Consider the following 22,092-nt stretch of genomic DNA (forward strand, 5'->3'; position numbering starts at 1 on the left):
TGGCCCAGTGTTTGGAAAAACACGTACAAATATAGTAATGTAGCAGAGAGAGAGCGGGAATCAGATAAGGCTAGGGAAAGCCCTAATAAAGCAATGGGTGCAAGGATAATGACATTAGAGCACATCAACTCCATGCAGGAGACTCTCACCTGTTCTCTTCAGGGGTCATTCGTTCATTGCTTCCATCTCATTTCAGCATTGCTTACATTTTTGGAAGGAGGCTACTTACAGAAGTAAGGAGAAGCACATCAGTCATCTTTCTCTGGATCCTGCCTGTTAAAACAGCTGAATTTTTATTAGCATATAGATTTAAAAAAAGCTTATAACTATAAATATGCAATTAATATGAATAATTAGAATATTATACATCACTTATCTCGCTAGTTACCCGGCGATTTAACAGGTTTGAATGTGATTGGGTAATTTTGAACACACTAATCCCCATTTATGAGGGTGTGTACACTTATGCAACCAGATGATCATAATATTCAATTTTATTCCCCCCTCAAATATACATACATATATAGTGTTGCTCCTATTAAAGAGGCACACACTTTTTGAAAATGTCTGGATGTATGGTTATCGTGAAAATATTTTGTTGGGATTCAAACGTTGGCGGTAAAATCAGACAAAAGAACATTTGCAGTTTTTGTTTTTATTTTTGAGGCATCATCTCCAGAATAAAGCGCTCATTCGGACCACTAGTCTAATCTGGTAGTTTTAGTAGTACAATAAAAAAAATCTTGATTAAATTTGCTACAGGCCTAGAAAATCTGTATTGGTTAAGTCTTCAACACTGGTGAACATAGTGTAACACAAACGGACAAAAAAGGTGCAACAATAAAGTTATACAATTCAAAAGTAAGTTCTTGCACCAGTCCGTTTATTTCTATTGAAGAGACAGCAGATTGTGTTTGTATGATTCCCCACCACACATACATTTGCCTTAAAAAAAAAAGGCAAACATCTCTTCCATAGAATGTCTCAATAAGGCCTGATGCAAATTGTCGACTCGCCATTTTGGACAATAAAAATACATTATGTAAATCATAATAAAACAACAAATACATCCAACCAGCAGCCGTGAACCTAATCAGTGCACTAGTGTTCACTGCCAAAGATGAACATGCGTTTTGCTCCTAACATGTCAGTTCTACTTTTATTTTTTCGGTGGCGTGCAACAAAAGCTGCTTGAGGTAACTCGATCAACCTAATATTGAACAGTGCCATCTGGAGGGAAAAAAAAGTGGTTCATGAAGCAATTTTGAAGCTTCCTTTTCCCATCCCAACTAAATTACTGAAATAAATTGTTTTTCCACCACAAAATTGGCTTTGGTGTCCCTCAGGTGTGTAACCAATTTGACACAGCAGTGCAATGAACAAAAGTAAACATTTCGCTTGCTCGCATGGCACACACACACCCGACAACACGAACACTGACGTTTGTGCAAGACATTTCAAAGCCAGTGACTGGTCCTAATGTTCAAAAATAAATATATTTAGATATATATATATTTTTAAATAAGAGGGTGGAGGGAAATTTGTCATCAAATGATAGTAAACAATATTTAAAGAAGCATTGTCATCATCCAGCAGAAGTCCAAATATTAAAACAATGTCCTATGCAGTAGTTAAAGGCTGCAAGATGGAAGCATCTTCTTTTTGATTGGCATGTTTTAGGGCACAGAAACTGAGCTAATTGTGATTTTTACTTACAAATTAACCTATCTTTGTTCTTGGTAGAGTTCCAATCGTTTTTTTTTTCTGAAATATAAAACATCTGCCTCAGCTAAATGAAGTTTTAGAAACACTGTTTCCGGGAATGTGTGGTTCTATTTTTTTTAATAGTGGCAAAATAACTTTAATTTGCTCTGTATTATTCTGATGACGAAACACGTGCTTCTTGTAGCGATTTACAAAAGCTGCCAAAATTCTAGCCCCACTTTAAGAAAAAAAAAGTCAGGAGGTCATGTAACAGTACCATCATACATAGTGTCGCTCCAAACGTCACAGTGCAGTCGAGGTGAGACGTCATGTAACCCTGGCGAGGTATCCAAACAGTCTAAGTGTGCTTACACACCACCTATGGGTGGCGGACATGTCCGAGTGATATTCGAAGGAGAAGGTAGGAGAGGTAACGATGCAGGATTAATAAAAGAAAAAAAAAAGGCCAATGCTTCTGGTCTCCACAAGACAGAAGAATTGGCACAGTGAAGAGGACGGTTGAGTACAGCAAGCCCCCCTACCTAACCAGAATTTTTTTTTTTTAACCCATCATTAGTAAATTTTTGCAGCTGCATTGAGTCATATATTTGACACACGCTTGTAAATAATGTAAATCGATTTACTGTAGAAGCAATCAAATGGACACAGATATTAAGGCGCATGCGTCTGTGTGTCAAAGTACAATCAAGTGACTGGCATAAAAAAAAAAAATGCCATCATGCCACCAGGATACTTTAAAATTATTAATAAAGGCAACTATTAACTTTTTTGTTGACTAACAGTACAGCTTGGTTGGGCTCGAGGGGGATTCCTGTACTTTGGCACATCATCATCATCAGCGAGGATCACCTTATAAGGTCGACTACTAAAAGGGGAAAAATAAATTCACAATAAAAAATTCACTAGACTAAACGCGGCATTCTGATTAATATTGTATTTGTAAAATATGAATTAGGCAGAATATCGCATTTAGACTAGTGGGGTGCACATAGAATGTATTATTGTTAAGAACATTTTTGTTTTGACTTCAGTCTGTCTTGTGCTCTTTATCTTGCTCTGTTCTTTGCTGGCATCTCATTTCAGTGGTATCCATTTTGTTCTCACCTTGTGAATCTGTCGCTTTGGCTCTTCGCGTGTCCATGTAGTTGATAATGAACTCAGAGTTCTGATAGATGAGCATGCCGGACAGCGTGAGGACAACGCCGGCGCAGCTCAGGGAGGACAGCTCGCTGCCGAAGAGAAGCTGAGAGAGCAGGAGGTTGCCCACCACGCTCAGGTTACCCAGGATGTGGAGTGTGACGGCGGACGTGAGCGTGATGACGCAGCTGCTGGCCAGGTTGTACATGACCGAACCCAGGCAGCTGAGCAGGATGAAGACCCATAGGCGCCGGTCGTAGTGCAGCGGCGACTCGAGCGAGGCCCAGTTCTCCAGTGCCAGGGCCGCCACGGCCAGGATGAGGAAGCTGGGAATGGACATCAGGTAGAGTAGGAACACAGAGTTGATCTTCTCCTCCTGGAGAAGATTGCCTAAGGGCAAATGATCTTGTTTAGACATCCAATCCACACAATGGAGTCAGGCAAAATAGAAGTTTGTCATGTCAGCTTTGCCCAACTATGAGCGGCGGATCTATAAAAATCACAATCATGCTGCCATCCACTTTTCTTGTAGCATGTTCCAAGCATTATCTACTCACAAGAGAAACGTTCTCAAGTTGAGCCTGCGACAATCATTTCTTCTACCCACAAAAAAGAAGATGGGATTGGAACATCGGGTACATTCAATGAGGGTGCGGTCCACATGACATTCATTCCACAGTGGAATGTGTCTCATTTCTACCACTTCGCTGCTGGAACTTTTTGGAAAAATCTCGTTATAGCTCAAAAGCTGCACCACAGTAGGCCAATGTGTGTAATTTTGTGTGTAGTAGAGTTATACAAGGAAATTTGCAAGTTACACACTGTAAAAAGACAGAAAAAGACAAAAAAAACAAATGTTTCAACTTCCTTCCCAAAGTTAGCTTTGATTAGAAGCCTTAAATTTGAAATTCTGAGACTAAAATTAATGAATTTTTATTTTAGTATTTAGAATGACTTGATATGAAACGATACATTTAACTATAGAAATTAGTTCTATTTACTAGTAGGGGTAATTTTATTACTTACACAACATCAATTCACTAATTATTTATTCACATATATTTATTTAGGAAATTGAAACAACATTTGAGTGAACTAAATCGAGGAACCTGAGACAGACGAAAAGTGATCAAGTATGACTTACTCTGTTGAATGGACTTGACACCCCTGAACATGGTGGCTGCGATGACAAACAGGCAGCCGGTCTGGTCGTACTGGACCTCCCCCATGATGCTGAAGGAGGCCCCTAGGCAGATGGGCATCATGGCCGTGTATTTGAGGATGTGATGCTGCTTGCCCAAGATCAGAGTGGAGATGGCCAGCGTGAAGAGCGGCGTGGTCGTGTAGATCATTTGCGCAAAAGACAACTGCACATAGTTCAGCCCCATGTTGCCAAAGGCGATGCTGGCGCAAAACGTAAGACTCAGCAGGAAGACTTTACATTTAGCCCCCGGGGTCAAGTCCTGATCTGTTGCCCCCGTGTGGTTGATCACCCGGAGTTTCATCAAGCCGTAGTCCACCACGATGGCCGTAAGCATGTGCAGAGCGGACAGCAGCAGGGGGTACCTGAAGTTGTACACGGCAAAGATCCATTTGTTGAGGCTGGAGATGGTGGTGCCAGTCACCAGCCAAATAATAACAGCAGAGAGAAGATGGAGCATCTCTGCTGGGGGTCTCCTCCTGGTTCCCGGCTGCGTGCTCGCCTCGTACTTTGAGACGCCATCGGCGTGGATCATGATGAGAACATCCTGCTCACTGTTGACGAAACACAGACACCACACATTAAGGGCGAAAAAGTATAGGTATTTGATTTTTAATAATTAATCTGACGTGGAAAGCCATTCATTTACTGCCACCAACGAGTGCGACGGGCGTGGAAGAGCGCCTCGCCCAGCTTGTCGGACAAGCTTTGGATTTTTAATTCCGTCCTTCCCAAAGTATATGCAAGGCTTCTATATTCTCTTGAATGCTGAGACTCTTCTTCTGGCAGGCCCATAACAAAAACTCAAAGACGCTTGAGGGCCATGTATGGCACAAAAATGTTTCACCTTCAATTGAAATCATGAAATATGTTTTAATCAAATCATGGCATATATGTTATAACATCTGGGAAATGTTTAAGTGTTTTTTTTGAAAGAACTGGGAAAGAATGTTGACATTTTTGCTGCACTCGCCTCCTCTGACCACGTGCTTCTATTTTGATGACGTAGCCTTCTGCCTAACAACGAATGGACTGCATTGCTTCCTACAAAACCACACACGGGAGCACTAATGTAGTGCTCAGGTTTCAAAATTGCTTCCCGACCTGACCAAACTGCCCGTGACACACCAGAGCGGAAAAAAACGGGGATGACGTAATGGCAGGAATGACCGTATACACTTCAAAGTAGAAACTTCAAGAATCATCAGTGATCTATTTGAATAGCAGCTCGTGTTTATTAACCATCATAGCTTGCAGAAATCTTCCAGAATATTATTTGTAAGGTCACTAAATATGAGCTCGCTTTTGAGCGTAAAATAGCTAACAGCGAACCCTTTAATCCCCCGATAAATTGCACCGCTTTAAATTAATGTAGTAATATAGAACGCCACGTGTTAAACGCTTCATTTGTAAAAATATATCAGTAATTTGTTGACAAACGCTTACCTTATTTGACCTTTACAAGGAGCCGGGCTCCTCACTCGTGTTGTGATGCTAACGTTAGCTCGTGGCTAGTTAGAGGTCTACCAAAAACAGTTTCACCTTTTACTTCCGGGTTCGTGATGTTGTCTACACTATAGTTTGCGTTCAAGCGCGTTTTCCCAAAAGCATGTATAAGATTTGCCGCTTCTTGTTATATCTTTCGACGAGCGCATTGAGTGACCGCTGGAAACCATCGCAGCTTCACTGCAACAAGGCGGACTCAAAAAACGTCGACTGCATCGCGTGTTTTGATTTTTTTTCCTTTTCTTAAAGGGCCAGTGCAACATTTTAGAGTCGAGGCCAGTCATGGGGCCATCGCATTGTGGCAGCAAAAAATTTGAATATTAATGTTTATAATCACCCTGAAAAGTGGCAACTTTAGAAATTTCTACTATTTCCCAAAGTACTATAATAACTGGGGGGGGAAAACTATCATCAAGTTAAGAGGCATTTTCTCTCAGACATATACAGATATAAGAGGTGAAAGGGTTTGTGATGTGAAAAGAATAACATAACTTGAATCTTCAAAGAACCTATAACGTTTGGACTCATCGTGTTTGTTTTCAACTTGAATACTTTCTACAAAATTGTTTATTTAGTGTAGAACTGTATTTATATTGCATGAATACAGCTTGTAAACCTACGCCAGCGTGAAGAGCAAACACCGTCTCAGCTTTGTGTTTTTATTTGAGTAAGAAAAAAAAAAGGGTAACATTTTGAAGGTCGTCGGGCACAAATGGTGAGTTCACATGTTCCAGTACGAGTCCACTCAGATAGGGTGAAAGATATTCACACTTTTTAAACAGGTGCTCAAATCTAACCCCCCCTAATAAAACATCCATTGGTACAGTCCACGTAGTGTGTCAAAAGCTTGATATTTGGGTAACTTGCAGGTAAACTTCACTGTTGTGCTTTATCTGAACTAAAAAGTCATATGAATAAATATTCATATGGTTTAGATTATAATCTAACCTGACATATGATATTTACAGTAAAATTTGTTTACAGCTATCTTAGGGATATTCAAGTAAATATGGAAACTTTTACAGTAATTCTGAATGACATGATTCTACTTCTACTATGTTTCCTATAGACAGGCAAAAGTCAACCAGTGACTCATATTTGTACAACAAACAGATTATTCGTATTATTATTATTATTTTTAATCATCCTTACTTGAGCGGAGCTGCGCATGAAGCCTTCAGTATTTGTGTTGCTTTTCTAGACCATTTAGTTTCTTAATGCAATAGGATTCTTTATGGATAAATTAGCATTCAGAATAAATTATAAATTTTTGTGCATTATAAAACACAATTTGCTAATCTGCCTGAGTTTTTTCTCAAGTAACAGGGCAGTTAACTTATTGCACACAACTCTAAACAGTAATTACAAGAGTGAAACCAGTGCTATAACTATTATTTCTAAAAGGTCCAACAAGGCCCCCATTTGTTGCTGTCTAACTCCAAACTTTCTAGACCCAATCAATTATACATACTTGCATAATTTCATTAAAGCTGCAATTCCCTTTCACTTTATCGTCTACTGTATTTAAAAAACAGATTGTATACATCTCATGATGGATGATGACTGTTCTCCAGGAACAATGATGTCATTTTACTCGTTCATTCAGTTTTAAAATGGAAAAGTAAAATTAATTTACAACCTAGCAATAGCTAATATCGTTTCCAAAGCATTTACTTGCCAAGCAGCTTAGTCCCATTCAGGCAGCACCAGAATGTAACAATGGAAACAAAGCAGGGTCCATTAAAGGCCTGAAGTCCCTTGTCAAAAGAAGCAAGCATCAATAAGTGTGTCTTTCCAGTTTTGAGAACAACAAACCTGTTTTGGGCCAGATATGATCTGACCGTAGACAGGAGTCCATGATGTCTAAGTGACAGCTTCCATTTGCGCTAAAAGATTTCGGGGCACATGCTCCAGTCCTGCCTCTCTTTGGCCTCCCAGTAGCCTCCCCTGTAGATGTAGCTGCTTTCTCTTGTTGTTTCATCTGTTCTCTTCTCGAACCAAAGCGGCTGGTACACTTCCACTTCTTGCCCTGCACGCACGCCATATGTTAGGAGTATCTGATATTGCATCAAATTGATTGGTAAGTTTCCAACCACACCATTTCGACTAAACTATCTTGCAAATATATTAACAGAAGCAATGCTAATGTGCTAATGCTTAACACTTCAAATGACACTCATACCATGCGACAGCACAAATTGTACAATTAAATTGTGGTACAACAAATTGTATATTTCAAGGACTTGCCTTCCTCAATGGCCTGCATGCTTTGGACCTCTCTCCTCTTCCTCTCTAGCCTCTGACACTCCTCAAGACGCTGCTTCTGCGTGTTGGCTTCATCCCACAAGCCGGCCTCCATCAGCCGCTGGTCCGGACGCATGCGGCTGTCGGTGGGCGCGACCCCCTCCTCTGGCTCATTCAGAGTCAAAGCCAAGGCGGAGAAATAATGCATGTTCTCTGCATTGTCCCTGAGGAACCAAAAGGGAAGATGAAGTGAGAGATGGCACGTTTGGTATTTGCAGAGAAGTTGCTAATGATTTTGTAAAGGCGTACGGGAGAGGGTATTTCTTCCACAGCAGCTTTGGCTGAAGAGTCTGATAAACAGTTTTTTGTTTGCCTTCCGAGCCACCGCTTCCTTGACTGCTATCCACTATTTTGGCACTTTCCATCTTTTCATCCCACGTTCCTGATAGGATGTAACGCGCTGTGCCCTCACAGTCCTCCACCATGCCCGTCACCTGGAAAATAAAACAGTTCCAGCTCTGCGTAAGTTTGCGAGTCTCACCAGACAGAACACAGGGCTGTCGTACTTTACGGGGGACGTCTCTGGAGAAGTAGCTGTAGGGCGAGAACTTGAGATGGCATGTATCCTTGGTGGTGATGTTTACAACGTCGATGTCACCAGACTGTCAGGAACAAGAACAAAAAAATCTTTGACTTACTCATGAATGGCTTCAACTTAATGAACAATTTACTGGATGCGCACAAAATGAGGGAAACCCAACCTGATCAATCCAGAGTTTCCCCACAATGATATTGTGAACTGTTGAGGTCACTTTGCTCCACACGTAGTGGTTCCCGCTTGAGTGGAACTGCAGGTGAATCTTCCCTATTTTGGATGGAAGGACACTGAGGTATACCATGAACAAATATATGTATGTGTAGCCACAATTTAGAATACTTATGAATGGTACTAGATCAGCAGGATGCTCAGTTCACATTCCTTACCAATAGATGGCAGTAATGCACTTGAAAATTTCGTATTGAATAATACTCATCGGTACGGTTGTATTATTATTATTTTTATTTAATTCTTATAATTCCTTTCCTCCAATTGTATTTTTTTAAAGGCAAATTCAGTTTCATTCACGGCTCATATTGGGCTTTGTGGTGGAAGGCATGAAAGCTCACGCCGCTTTGTCTTCTTACCGAGTGGCACGACAGAGATGTACTTCCCACGGAACTTGCTGTCAATAGTGATGTGTTGCCATAGGGTCCATCCTCGCTGTGAGGTCACGTGGTGGGCAGCAGCTGGTGGGTGATGACTCACCTGGGAGTACACCAAACAGGGTGATGATAAGTAACTCCCTATTTTATAAAACTTAAAATTCATTCTTGTTGATTTCTCCCTAAAATATACCATGTTTGTATAATTTGGGGACTTCAACCCACCTGCTCACAGATGGAGCGGTAGCCGTATTCCTGCAGCCGGTCAAGCTCGTAGGTCTCCCCAAGTAGAGGGTTGAAGGGTTTGGATGTGCGATAGGTGGTGGTGGAGTAGGAGGAGACGGAGAAGGCGGACACCAGGCACATCTGCTCCAAGGAGTCGCCGCAGCGAGCCGCCCGGTCCAGCAGCTCGCTGTACTCCACATCCTCGGTCAGACGCTGCAGCATCGAGAGCGGCTCGTTGAAGTTGACCTGCCAACAATCGGCGAGACAGAAGGAATGCCATCGAGTCAAATAGAATTCCATTGGTAGTTTGAAATCTTCGGCGGGGCATTTACAGGCATGGGAATCTTAGATAAGTCTTTGCCGATACAGTTCTTCATGATGCTCCACAGGTTGAGGGAGTAATTTGGTTTGTCTGGAATACGGCTGCGTCTTGTTCTGCGTAGCTGCATGTGGTTCGAGTCTGAGGTGTCCTGAAAAAAAATGGTAAGAGGTTGCAATTTGTTTGTTTCCGTGTGCCGAAGAAGAAGTAAGCCACCTACATTCTCATTTAAGGTCCAGTCACTGGGGACTCCACCACTCATCATACTCTGACTACTCCCTGAGCGCCTGAGAGAAAGAATTGTCTTGGTGAAGAACGACAGAAAGACAAATGAATTGAGCACAGACACAAAATTTCACCTGTGTTTGGTTTCCGCGTTCACCGTTATGAATGAAGGCGCGTCCTCCATGGCGTCAAAGAATTCATCATTCTCATCACTCCCGTCCACCTCGCATGATCTTTGCACACCTGCACACAGCATGTTATTTCTTTATGGATATTAGTGAGTATATACTAAAGAACAGAAGGACCATGGTCGTCTGAAACAATCATCACAAAAAAGCGGCTTCCACTTTTTGGATTTCATTGTGTCTCTCACCTGTGTACGAGGTGGGCTTCTCCCTCCAGGCCGTCTCCAGGCTGTTGTGCTGTTTGGCTAGCTGCTCAATGGTGGTCTCCAGATAGTGACGCTGCTCTTGCTCATGCTGCAGGGTTTTCTGCCACCTCCTATTTTGAGACTGCGCTACATCCACAAAGTCACGACAAGCCTGAGGTGAGAACACAACAGAGAACTTAGATGACCTCCACCCCCGCCCGACTCCAGCCCGGGGGAGAGAGCAACAGATAATGAGGAAGGCTGCAGGCTCACACTCACATTGATCATAGCATTGGAGGTGATGCGGAAGAGGGCGGCTCGCTCGTTAACCGTCTTCAGTTTGTCTGCGCCGTTGACGCACCCGCGGGGATCCTCAAATTCGCTGAGGGAACGCTGAAGGGCGGCGCCATGCTTTCCGATCAGCTCATTACAGGTGCTTAGATCATCCAGCTTACTGGCCAATGTCTTCAACGCGCCTTGGTTTAGGACTCGCGCGTCATGCGGGCCAGGACTTTCTTCATCTCCTGAGTCATCTGCTCACAGATCACAAAAAGCAACACATTCATTCATTTTCTACAGTATTTGTACTTGATCCTATGCCAGTTGATTTATGCCCAACCAAAAGGGGTCAACCCCAATTATTTTTATTTTACAATATGTTTTATGTGTCCCAAATAGTCTAAACACAGCATTCTGATTAATATTGCGTTTTTGGAATATAAGTTTGGCAGTAAAATTCACCCGTTTTTTATGCATCTCAGTGGGCGGCCATTTTGCTAAGTACTGTCGACTGAAAATGACATCACAGCAGGTCTAAGGTCCCAACCAATCACAGGGCACCAGTTTTCTGAAGCCGAACCATGATTGGTTGTGACCTAAGTGGTAACTGTGATGTCATTTTCAGTCGACAGCAAGTGGAAAAATGGTCGCCCCCTGAGATGGATAAAAACAGGTGGAAACATTACTCAAAACATATTACAAAGAAAATGTTTGGGTTGACTTCTTTAAGTGGTGAGCTCATGGAGGAAACCAACTGTAACAACAAAATGGAAAAGCATTTAATTATTCTGCCTATCACTATCTGTCATTGGCATAATTAGATGACCAACAATATATTTGTAGTATAATGTACTTTTGGACAAATGAAGTGAAATTTGGTCTCCCGCTACAACCCTAAATGATATTTCACTGCACCCTAGTTGTTTGCTTGAGATGAAGCTAACGGGACAAGGCGCATGGATGAAAACACTCTACCGCCCATCCCAGACACTCCATCCTTTTACATGAGGGGGAAGCTGTGAATCAAGACGGTTGCCCTGGAAACATAAGCCTGTGCAGTCAGGAGGCTTGGCTATTTTTAGAAATGGGGGGCAATGACGCAGTCCAATTTGCCGCCACCCTTTCTTTCTCTGAGACTCTCCATCAGTCACAGAGATTTTAAAAGCAGGGCAGGACATGTGGGCTGGACTCACTCAGTGGTGACCTAGTCGGAGACAAACTATTCTTTTTCAAAAGGCTTGAATAAGGACAAAGCACATGAATAAAATAGGAGGGGGAATGTTATAAGGCAAATGTTGAAAACCCCTCCGAATGCCTGGAGTTGATTTATGACCCATATAGAGCAGGGGGGAAAAAATAATCTCGTGTGGTTTATGGTGGAGTGGAAATACATATGATTAAAAGGTATAAGTGCTTTGGAGAGTTGGAGATGCTTCTGGGTGTCATTGGTGACTCACGAACGCAAACACACCCACAATTGATAGCGAGAGCATTACTATGGACACGTGTGGGAGGACAAACTCAAAGTTGGACTCTCCAACAAGCTGAAGGTTTCCTGCAGCGTAACTACAGTGCGGTTAGCATATCTTCAATCTCCAATCTAAGTCTTTTTTGGCCTTGTTGCCTATGTATTAAATGCACAGTATGTCCATATTTTTATTTTTACAGTATTACTCTTCTAAAGGCTGAATTTCCTTTTTTGACGGACACAAAATAGCCTCATTCTCTTTAGTTGTATTATATTCGATTCACTATTAAGGGAGTTTTATTGATGCTAAAATGGCCAGAGTAAGTGGGAACATTAAAGTGCCTATTCTCAATGTAATCAATACATGCATCTAATAACCCCAAATCAAATACTACTAAAATATCAAAGCAAAATATTCATGTTAAAAATGAATCAAAATAATATACAATGAGGAGCTCATGCAAAATATCTGAAATAAATGACGTGTTTGCTAATTACTGTTTCCAAATGTCCGTGAGTGCAAACAAAAAGCAGCAATTCCACATGCATGAAAACACTCACAGATGCTATAGCTTCTATTTTAAAGTCTTAATCTTTTCCGAGCAGTAAGCAGCAATTAACTGGTTACTTACAAGGTGACTTTCAATGGGGAGTCTGCACTCATCCCGCCTTATTGCCAGCTTGAGTGCTGAACAATATTCTGAATGAAAATCTTCCTGCTCTCTCTCTCTCTCATTTGTTTTTTGCCTCTTGCACTTCCAGAAGGGGAGGCGGAGCTTAAAGCAAGGTCATTCATTCATTCATCCCTGCTGTCGTCATAGTGGACCAAACTAGAGAGGGGGAGAGGAGGCGCATGTGCGAGAGAGTGTACGTCATCATACCACTCACACTGCAGTAGGATATTAAATTAATTTTATAACAGGACATTACATGTCAGGATCAAACATCCCATAAAAAATAATAACGTTAGGTGGCCTTGTGGATGACAGGATGATGTGTTTCTATGTATTGCTCCTCGCCCTTGACAGGTCCTTCTTGGACAACACTGCCCTCTTGTGTCCACACCCAGAATGCCTGCAGGCCGTTTGGGTTCACATTGTGGCTAAAAATCAGAGGAAGATTTTTCATAACATCTTGCAATAGTCTGCTATCTAAAAACTAAAGAGTTTTTATAGTTAAGTTGTATAGTTTTCAGTCTTATTTGTATTGGGTAAAGGTGATTAATATATGACCTATTTGTGAAACTATAATGAAATAATATGAATATTTGTTTTCATACTGTCATTTTCAGGATGTTGAACTTGCTTTTCTGCTTGTTGAGAGATAAAAAAAATGATCAACACCTATTTGAAACTCTCGCATCTTCTCAATTAATTGACGATATTGGAAAGAAATGCCAATTTCCTCCCCCTGAGCAAAAAAAACAGAACATAGACTTTGGTTCCTTTAATATTTCAGTAAATAGAGCTGTTCTACACTCATCAACTTAAATTGAGCTGGCATCATGTCAAGCTATTTTGCATAGGGTAGGTGGTGCAGATGGCGGAAGGATAATACTCTCGTTGTCTAATCCATATGCATTAAACAACATTATCAAGGCATTTAAATATGACGTAGACTCACTGTAAGCCTTACCAGAGTGATGTATGAGAGCGTTGGCGTTGATTTTGGCCTGCTGCAGGGTGGATAACCAGTGCTGACACTCCGCTTCAGAGGTGGCCTTCAGGTGATAGCTCCGCCCTCCGTTGGTTATCAGCAAGTGGCACGCGTCACCCAGCTCGATTTGAGCGGCCGCCAGGGGAATGGTTCCTCTGCAGGTGTGGCCCATCTCTGCCTGGGTTCTGAAGGATGGACAAAATAATACATTTAAAATATACATGAAATAAGCTCCAGCACATTTGCGACCATTGTGAGGATAAAGTGGTTGTCTAATGGATAGATGATGATTTTTTTTTTTTCCTCAAGGTATTCAAACTTCCTCCCACATTACAAAACATCTATCAATCTATCTTTGTTCATAATGCTCACCTTTGTTCCTTGTACAATTTTATAAGTATTACAAAATATGTTTCAGATGCATATTTCAAATAAACAATTTAAATGGCTTATATTTACATAACTATTTAATTTAGGTATCCATTCTCTAAATAAAATAAGTAGTTTAGGACATCAAAGTCCAGGGGAATGTTGACCTTCACACAGTCCCGTTACTTTTACGGTACCTGTAATAGGACAGTAGGCCGTTGCTGAGGACGAACCATCGCCTCTGGTATCCTTTCAAGTAGTTGGTCCATTTAAACAACCAGCCCTTGTGCGTGTCCAGACGCGGCAGCTGCATCCCCGGGAGATTCGGGGAGGGCAAACTCCTCACCAGCTCATCCATGCAGCTCCTCGGAGCAAAACGCCCTAACCTTCCCCGTCCAGATGAGCCCAGTTGTGCGGCGAAGCTAACCGGATGCTAACCGCAGCTAGCCTGCAGCTGGAAGTCCGGCACGAACTGTCAAAGAACACGCCCGCTGCCAACCACGTCCCCCTAGGAGGGGATGATTATCTAACACTAGTTGTGAACATACAACAGAAACTTTCATAAATGTCCGATGTGGACACGGCTTTCTGCTAACCAGTTTGACGATGTAATCAAGAGCTCACGACGTTGCCATATAATGATGGCAGCAGGTGCATGGAAAACACGTTTAAAGAGGATAAAAAGAAAGTGTCGAAGAATATTAAAAATATGAAATTGTCAGGCTTATTTGAATTAAAATGGGACGAAATATACTCATGATTTATTTAAAAAGCACCTTATCAAATGTAAACTTTAAAAGTCGAGATAGTAGATCGTCATAGAAATGATGCAGGGTTGTTTGCGACAGCGTTGTCGGAATACGGTATGGATATGACGCATAAAAATAAAAAAATATTAAATTAAAATAAAAACTTTGACAATTAAATGATTTTTGACACATCACTTTATCTGCTTTTGTTCTTGTAAAGGTAAAAAATTGAAATAAAAACTGCACTTACCTTTTAAGAAATAATTCTGACAGGTAAAGATTTCCGTTTTTGTTTAAATATATATATATAATCTTTTCAAAATTAATCCCAGCTCAGTGGTGAATTGATATATGCTTTTAAATCATCCTGTGATGATTCTTATGCATCTCATATCATCTTTCCTTATTGAAATGAATGACAATTGAATACATATTGAATATGGAATATTCAGTCATTCACTAGTATTACCTGTAGTACATTAATCAAATAAAATGTTTCACAGTACATCGTTTTATTTGCTTGTGAGTCTTGAAAGCTTTATTTAACACACCAAAATGGCAAAATATCAAGATTTGTATACAGAGTTGTTTAAATAAATAGCATAATAACCATATCAACATATACAATAAGCAGTGGTTGCATTTTTTTTCTGCATATAACAGGGAAGGTTACATTTAAATAAATGAATGAATAATAAGCAAACAGCCAATATATTGTTTGAATTTGGCATCGTCACAAGCGTAAAATTGTTATACAATCATTTCTGAAAAGTGCTTCTTTGCTAGAGAGATGTTCACTTGTTTGATAAAATTATGAGAAAGGGGTGCACCCAAATCTGTATGGCACTATATTGTGAATTTCGAAATGGTTACTGTACATTGTGCTGTATGACACTTTCAATCCAGTGTGGGTCACACACAGCACAACATAAACTCGCTGGTGTGCCTTGGGGAGTTTTACGATATCTCAACTGAATTTTACCATCGGTAACAATTGTAGAACCTGTGATTTTTGCTGGGTGGAGAAGTAAGGCAGTCAGCACAGCAGGTAGGATTTTTTTTTTCATGATGATTTCATCACGGAGGGGAAAAAAAGATTGCTACGAGAGTGAATTACCATCATCTTGAGGGTTCCTTGTCATTTTCACAGTGAGAATTGTTCCAGTGTATGCAGTATCCCTTCCAGTTAAAAAGGTCTACTTTCACTTGAGCTTTTAATTTAGAGGAGGCCGTCTTGCTCGAAAACCGAGGGCAGCAGCGAGAAGTCGAAGGGTATAAACTTGACACCTGTCCCGTGGTAGAATTTATTCTGAAACTCCACCCTGAAGAAAACATGAAGCAGTCATTTTTAAATTGAGGAATTTTTGTCAATGACAACATCTCATTGCGCGGCGATGACGTTAACTCACCAGTGCAATCGGAGAGCGTGGAGGAAGGCGGACAATCCTTCCATGACCAGCAGGATGGACACAGTGAGCAGAGCGAAGAGGCCAAACACAGGCACTAAAAAGACTACCCCCACTCGGGTTGTGATCCTCAGGCCCAGACGCATCACCATATCCCACAAGACCTCAGAGAGCTCTGCAAGCACACATCAACCAGCCCCCCTAATTGATAAATACCTCTCCGACTGTCAATCAAAGGTGAGCATTTTGCTCGTCAAGGTGCGCCAACTCCACTTACGTGCGTGCGCTAAGCTGAGAGCCCAGAGACGCAAGTACGAGGCAGTGTTGGAGATGCAGCCCAGGCAATACTCGATGGTGTGGATGGCCTGGTGCAGGAGCACGTCGGCAAAGTCAAACTGTAGCACAAATCGCAACAAAAACAATTTATTTTATACCAGGGAAGGGCGAAACATATCTGTAAAAAAATAAATAAATAAAAATAAATAAAAAAAATCAACATAATGAATATTTTTTTGTTAATTTTTTTATTATAAACAATCAACATATAATAAATATATATATATTTAAATGTACAGTAAATTGAAATTGGAAATGGGGTTATTTTTTACCCATAGCGAGAGCTCAAGCACTGATAAGAACAAAAAATACTACAAAGAAGGACAATAATATGCAATAACAGTAAACCGGTGTGATGTCTCTCTCACCTCTCTGGGACGAAGGTCCCTGTGGGTCATCTCATCAAGTCGCTCCTCTTCATCGTCCTCATAAACTGGCGCAGCTGTACTGTCATCCTCACTAGCACGTCTCACCCTCTCGTAGCCCTGCCAGACGTAAACAATGATACTTTTGGACAAATGGTCAATGTGCAAACTATTAGACTGTGTGAACACACAATTTAGCAAATCACTATGGGGATCTTAGTAATTCAGGTCTTGGGAAGACCTACCCTGCGCCTGCGTAGGCCTTTGCCTCCGCGATGCATCCAGTATAGGAACAGAGGTTTTCCTAGCAACAGCATGGGAGCACACAGAATGGCGATGGCAAGCAGGAAAATCTGTAACCCCGTCTGGGAAGGGAATATCCGTGAAAAATAAATAAATAATAATAATAATCAGATAATTTTCTGCATTACCTGTCCCGGGTACAAAGGAGCGACGTCCTTGCCCTGCATGACGAACATATTAATAAAGTGGATGAGGATGCTGGGAGCTTGACTGGAGTCCCGCGCCGAGAAGGCCAACCACTTGTAAAGGATCATAAAAACCAGGTAGCCGAAGAGACAGAGCAGGAAGAGCAGCTCGGGGAGAAACAGCAGATAGACATCATACTTCTGTTGGAAGTGCCTTAGGATAAAATAAAAACACGCTGGTAATTATGTCCCTTCGTAAAAAGCAAAAAATAATTTGTGGTGACTCACAAATGATTGAAGACACTCAAAACCACACCAAAGGTCATGTGGATGACCCCGATGACCACGGACATCTTCATCTTATATGAATTGAGGAAGGACAGTCGGTTCACCGCCATGCTCCATATCTGTGGCAGCAAAAGAAAATATCCTTAGTGATGGAACGTCATTTGACAAATTCGATAAGCACTTTACTCACAGGATCGATGCCAAATGGGTACGGACCCGTGAACACTCCGCTAACATTGGGGTCTAATGTGAGCAAAGTGTTTGTTTGAAGTGTTTTGTTCCTGAAAAAAGCAGGACACTCCTATTAGCATATAGCAAACATATGTCAACAATAATTAATCAATAACATACGTCCACTGCTGACTGGTGAACATGGCCTTGACACTCCAGCCTGAGCCGAATATATTGAGCGATTTGGAGAAGCAGTCGTTGTAGATGAAGCCCGTGTAGACGGAGAAGAGCCCCATCATCAGGATGATGTAGCGTCCGTTGAAGAAGGTTGCCCATATCTGCAGAGCCATGTTTGTTATTGGAAAATAAAAAAATAAAAATGATCGGGCTGGAAACGCTCACCTCATTACTGGAGCGTTTCCTCGTTTGTTTTTTTTCTGTAAGCACCATCCAGAGGGCGAAGAAGGTCATCACCGCTCCGTGGCCCAAATCGCCGAACATGACGGCAAACAGGAAAGGGAATGTGATGATGGTGTAGGGCGCTAAGAATTAGAAAAACAAATATACGAGATGTTTTTTTTATTCCAAATAAAGTTATCGAATAGTAGCAGGTGATACTTACCTGGGCTGACCTCACGGTAGTCCCCGACTCCGTAGGCCTCCACGATGCTTTGGAATCCACACGTGAACTTGTTGGTTCGAACTAAAGTGGGAGGGGTGTCGGCGCTCGGGATACGGTTCACAAATGATGGAACGGTTGCGTCGCCTTTTCGCTGATGGATGGAACCAAATATATTTATCAAGCTAGCTAAACAACAACAAAATAATGTAGTTTGTTTACCGAGCCTTCCTCTAGCGCCCCCCGTAGGTTGGCCAGGTCGCTGACAGGACACCACACCTCAGCGATCAAACACTTGTTGGTGACGTCGAAACTACACAGGTTGAGGATATGGTAGATGGCCTTCATCTTTTTCACCTGCACGACCCAAGAGTACGCAGACTCCGCCGCCCTCTGCAGGACCTGCTTCAGGTAGTCCTCGGTACGATGCAAAACCTGCAAGGGACACAGCTCGCGCATCACCTCGTTTGATTCCAAACCTTGAAGATCTGAGCTGCCCTACATTGTTGAGGTCTTGGATGCGCGTTCGTAAGCTGTCCAACATGTCCGCCCTCTCTTCGTCGTTTTCGGGGTGAGGATAAAGATGGCAGTGGTAGCTGAGGAAAACAGTGACATCATGGGAGAAGAAGAAACTTAATCGAGGAAGTTGTGATGTAGAACTTACCAATCGCAGATTTTTTGAACCTTCTGTCCGATTTGGTCCCCCCAGAAGGAGATGAGGAATACAACGTTCTTGCTTATCTCACCCTATGAAAAGCCAAAGAATGTTAATGTGTTGCCATCAAAAAAATGGATGGAAATATTTCGAATGAGCTCACCGTATCCAGGTCGGCCAGGTTCTCCTCCACTTCTGCATAACTGAGGATGGTGTAACCTTTGCACACCCTCCATAGCATGCGCTCAAAGGCTTCCACTTTTACCCGCTGGATGAGGCCCGAGATGAATCTACAAGCAAATTCATATTGAGCTAAGCCTCTATTAAAAAAAAAATACAACCGCACTCGTTTGCTGGCAGCTCACCCAAGTTTGGCTCCGAGTCTTTGCATGCCAGTGTAGCCTGACACCGAGTCTGTGTCCATGGAGGGGAATTCTTCATACTGAGGACCAAGAGCCTCATGCTAATAATGAAAAGGGACAAAACCCCTATCTCAATAAATTTGAATATTATCACGTACCAAATCATTTCTTCAGAAAACAACAAAAAATTAACCAATCACTGATTTTGATGGTGACGTTGTTTCTGTTCGCTATAAATTCAAAATTCTCCAAAATAAAAGCATGAAATAATTCTCTTCATAAACGAGCACTCACTCTGGAGCGGCTGTGTATGAAGTTGCGAGTGATCTTCAGCATGTGCGTGTACTCGATGAGTTCCAGTAGGTTCCTGCGCAGTTTCTCTTTGTTCCTCGCCACCTCGCTCAGCTCCATCTCAAGTCGCTGAAGCTGCTCCTGAAAACGACAACCTCCATCACTTAAGAAAACACTTGTCAACAAACTCTGCCTAATGGACTGAAATCTTACACTGTCCGCAAACCTCTCTTTGGGTCCACAAAATAATTTGGCAGGAATGGAATGTGGGATGGCTTTATTTCTCTTTTTTTGTCAACACTGACCATGATCTCCAACACTTGTCTTGGCGGAGGCGCAAGTGGACTCTCATCTTCCTCAGGAACGGCAATCTTAGCCTTTTGGATTTCCCTCAGAAGATAACCTGTCCGCAAAAGAAAATACGTATTATTTTGCTTATTACAAAAATAAACCCCAGGTGAGGTCTTTACCCAGAATCCGCTCCATCTCCTCGCATCTTTTGATCTCGCTGACAAAGCGCCGCTGGAAGGAGCTGACGCTGGGATTGAGCTAAAACCAGAGCGGACAAACGGGTTCATGGTGTTCAGTGAGGGAAGAGGTCAGTGAACAAGCACACTCAGCATAGTTTAATTTTTTTGCATAGAAAGTGCAAAAATAAAAAGTACACGTCTAAATAATTTACATTGACTACAATAATTACATCTTAAAAGCAGCTCACAAAGCCTGGCTAGTTGCAAGGCTCAGCATCCACCCCTGGTCGTCATGGTAACGCTCTTGCTATTGATTTATCAATACATGGGTGGCATGTAGCTTTCCTCAGACTAAAAACGGGCTGAATTCAGCAAAAATAACAGAGTACTCCGCAATATTATGGCAATTCTAAAAAGAAAACAAATAGAATGTTGTGTATGTGATCAAGATACATTACTTACAAATGCAAGCTAGTTTAATTCAAAACGGCCTAATCATACTAAAATTAAAGTGGTAGTTATAATAATCCTCTCAACAATTGAATCATTTTGTTCAACTCTTCCTGTATAGCTGTATTACACTGCCCTCTCGTGGCCAAGGTGCGCACGAGATGAAACGATGTGAGGGTGGAATGAATTTCCATTTCTAGTCATTTCAAAGCAGAAATATTATTTGAGTGATTTAAATCATGACCATTTATAAACCAAAGCACTGATGTATACTGAAATATTTATATACTCTCTATTCTGAAATTTTCTTAGCTTACTCAGTGTGAAATCTGGATCTGTATTGATAAAAATTCTGTTGTTTGATTGGCAACATGTGGGATCGACATACCTTAGTCCATCTATTGGAAGGACATTTGATTGTTCTGCTTGTCACTGTTTGGCATAGACAAATATTTATTGGTTGTAGTAAATCAAAATCTTTCTTTGGGAAACAATTGAGTCAAATTTGATAGTTTCCCCACAGCAAACCTGGTGCTGCACACTAGCAGGGAATCACTGATTTAGCAGATGCATGATGTGCATACATTGTGGTCTACAACCATGCAGGTGCACCTTCGATGCATGCTAGAAAACCTGCAGAAAATACTTCCGATTCATATATTTGTTGTTGTGAGTACTTACATCTCGAAACTCAACCAGGCCCAGTTCACCGAGCTCACTGATGCAGTCGTACTCCGAACCGGATTGCAGGAACAACTGGGCCAAGCACATCTCCTCACTCCGGAACACCATCTTGAAACGTGGCGCTGTCGCTGATTGTGTCTTTAAAAACAAACTCAATCACCATGCGTGGTGCATCACGCAATTCTGCAGCCCTTCGCCAATTAAGCAAGAGGATTAATTGTGAATTGGGATTATCCCCATGCTGCAGCACCACTTGCGGTTCCGTTCTATTGTCCTTTCTAAAGCGAGTGGTTGTTAAAGGGACAAAAAGGGATTGGAATGAATACAAAAGCCTTTCTGGTACGTCGAGATGGGCTTCATCTTCGCTACATCTCGACACCTGTCACTTGACGCCTTCAAAAAGAGCGCAGCACCGCCGTGTACACAAATGGCTCCACGGGCGGGTTTAAAGAGAAATAATCCAACTTTCGATCTATCCTGCAGCTCCACGTAGGTCAAAAGCACGTCATGGATAGGAAATAGGTTCGGGCCTTTCTTTATTCGCACTACCGCGGTCCACCAATTGACACCGATTGTGTCGGGGCCGCCGGGTTGCCAGATCCGCTGTATTTCATCCCACGGAGGATAAACGGCAAAATGAAAAACCCCAAAGATAGAATTATGTCTTTTTTTAAAAATCATTTTGCATCATCAATATGACAATGACGCGTTCCTTCGGAATTTCTACAGTTTTCTATACGATTTAGTTGCTATAACAACGCGCCCGGTTGCAAACCTGGCAACCAGCACATCCGTTCTATCGCACCCTGCTGGTTGTATCCATTGTGTCAGACCTTTGTCTACTTTTGACCCGAGGAACTCATTTATTACAGGCAAAACATAGAAATGCTA

The 22,092-nt window shown here is 41.8% G+C and overlaps 3 protein-coding genes across 5 annotated transcripts; all 3 read right to left on the reverse strand.

Moving 5' to 3' along the window:
- Positions 1-134: 134 nt before the first annotated feature.
- slc35e4 (solute carrier family 35 member E4) lies at positions 135-4,598 on the reverse strand. 2 transcript variants are annotated; one of them, XM_088391571.1, is made up of 3 exons: positions 4,007-4,598; positions 2,830-3,252; positions 135-273 (listed from the first exon to the last, which is right to left on the reverse strand). In XM_088391571.1, the coding sequence occupies exons 1-3, from the start codon at positions 4,596-4,598 to the stop codon at positions 203-205; spliced, it is 1,086 nt and encodes a 361-aa protein (XP_088247697.1). In that variant the 3' UTR covers positions 135-202. The 2 variants fall into 2 exon arrangements, with proteins under 2 accessions (XP_088247697.1, XP_088247696.1); XM_088391570.1 differs by lacking the exon at positions 135-273 and having other exon boundaries at positions 640-3,252.
- Positions 4,599-6,214: 1,616 nt separating this feature from the next.
- osbp2a (oxysterol binding protein 2a) lies at positions 6,215-14,777 on the reverse strand. Of its 2 annotated transcripts, XM_088391568.1 has the most exons (14): positions 14,125-14,777; positions 13,538-13,743; positions 10,435-10,688; positions 10,159-10,327; positions 9,920-10,028; positions 9,781-9,847; positions 9,574-9,711; positions 9,242-9,487; positions 8,999-9,119; positions 8,575-8,678; positions 8,380-8,475; positions 8,123-8,307; positions 7,817-8,037; positions 6,215-7,598 (listed from the first exon to the last, which is right to left on the reverse strand). In XM_088391568.1, exons 1-14 carry the CDS (start codon positions 14,283-14,285, stop codon positions 7,456-7,458), a joined length of 2,220 nt encoding a protein of 739 aa, XP_088247694.1. In that variant the 5' UTR covers positions 14,286-14,777; the 3' UTR covers positions 6,215-7,455. The 2 variants fall into 2 exon arrangements, with proteins under 2 accessions (XP_088247694.1, XP_088247693.1); XM_088391567.1 differs by having other exon boundaries at positions 9,574-9,847.
- A 413-nt stretch (positions 14,778-15,190) lies between these two features.
- On the reverse strand, positions 15,191-21,791 carry atp6v0a2a (ATPase H+ transporting V0 subunit a2a). The gene is made up of 20 exons (XM_088392399.1): positions 21,199-21,791; positions 20,068-20,146; positions 19,903-20,000; positions 19,601-19,738; positions 19,310-19,407; positions 19,108-19,234; positions 18,954-19,036; positions 18,792-18,885; positions 18,512-18,724; positions 18,293-18,443; positions 18,073-18,212; positions 17,851-18,008; positions 17,690-17,780; positions 17,500-17,618; positions 17,215-17,425; positions 17,029-17,148; positions 16,787-16,903; positions 16,360-16,477; positions 16,086-16,257; positions 15,191-15,998 (listed from the first exon to the last, which is right to left on the reverse strand). The coding sequence occupies exons 1-20, from the start codon at positions 21,307-21,309 to the stop codon at positions 15,896-15,898; spliced, it is 2,541 nt and encodes an 846-aa protein (XP_088248525.1). The 5' UTR covers positions 21,310-21,791; the 3' UTR covers positions 15,191-15,895.
- Positions 21,792-22,092: the final 301 nt, after the last annotated feature.

The sequence above is a fragment of the Syngnathus floridae genome, chromosome 12, assembly GCF_059516105.1.
Source record: "Syngnathus floridae isolate MCC-2025c chromosome 12, RoL_Sflo_1.0, whole genome shotgun sequence".
In the NCBI taxonomy this organism is placed as follows: Eukaryota; Metazoa; Chordata; class Actinopteri; order Syngnathiformes; family Syngnathidae; genus Syngnathus; species Syngnathus floridae.

Bases quoted from the DNA above. Each gene is read 5' to 3' on its own strand.
- atp6v0a2a (XM_088392399.1), bottom strand. From the start codon at position 21,309: ATGGTGTTCCGGAGTGAGGAGATGTGCTTGGCCCAGTTGTTCCTGCAA. The intron at 20,147-21,198 runs GTAAGTACTCAC...CTCTGGTTTTAG, and splicing joins GCCTGGTTGAGTTTCGAGAT to CTCAATCCCAGCGTCAGCTC. The intron at 17,426-17,499 runs GTGAGTCACCAC...TTTTATCCTAAG, and splicing joins TTGAGTGTCTTCAATCATTT to GCACTTCCAACAGAAGTATG.
- slc35e4 (XM_088391570.1), bottom strand. From the start codon at position 4,598: ATGATCCACGCCGATGGCGTCTCAAAGTACGAGGCGAGCACGCAGCCG. The intron at 3,253-4,006 runs GTAAGTCATACT...ATTTGCCCTTAG, and splicing joins TGTCAAGTCCATTCAACAGA to GCAATCTTCTCCAGGAGGAG.
- osbp2a (XM_088391567.1), bottom strand. From the start codon at position 14,285: ATGGATGAGCTGGTGAGGAGTTTGCCCTCCCCGAATCTCCCGGGGATG. The intron at 10,029-10,158 runs GTGAGAGACACA...TGCTGTGTGCAG, and splicing joins GAAGCCCACCTCGTACACAG to GTGTGCAAAGATCATGCGAG. The intron at 8,476-8,574 runs GTTGGGTTTCCC...TGTTCCTGACAG, and splicing joins GGAAACTCTGGATTGATCAG to TCTGGTGACATCGACGTTGT.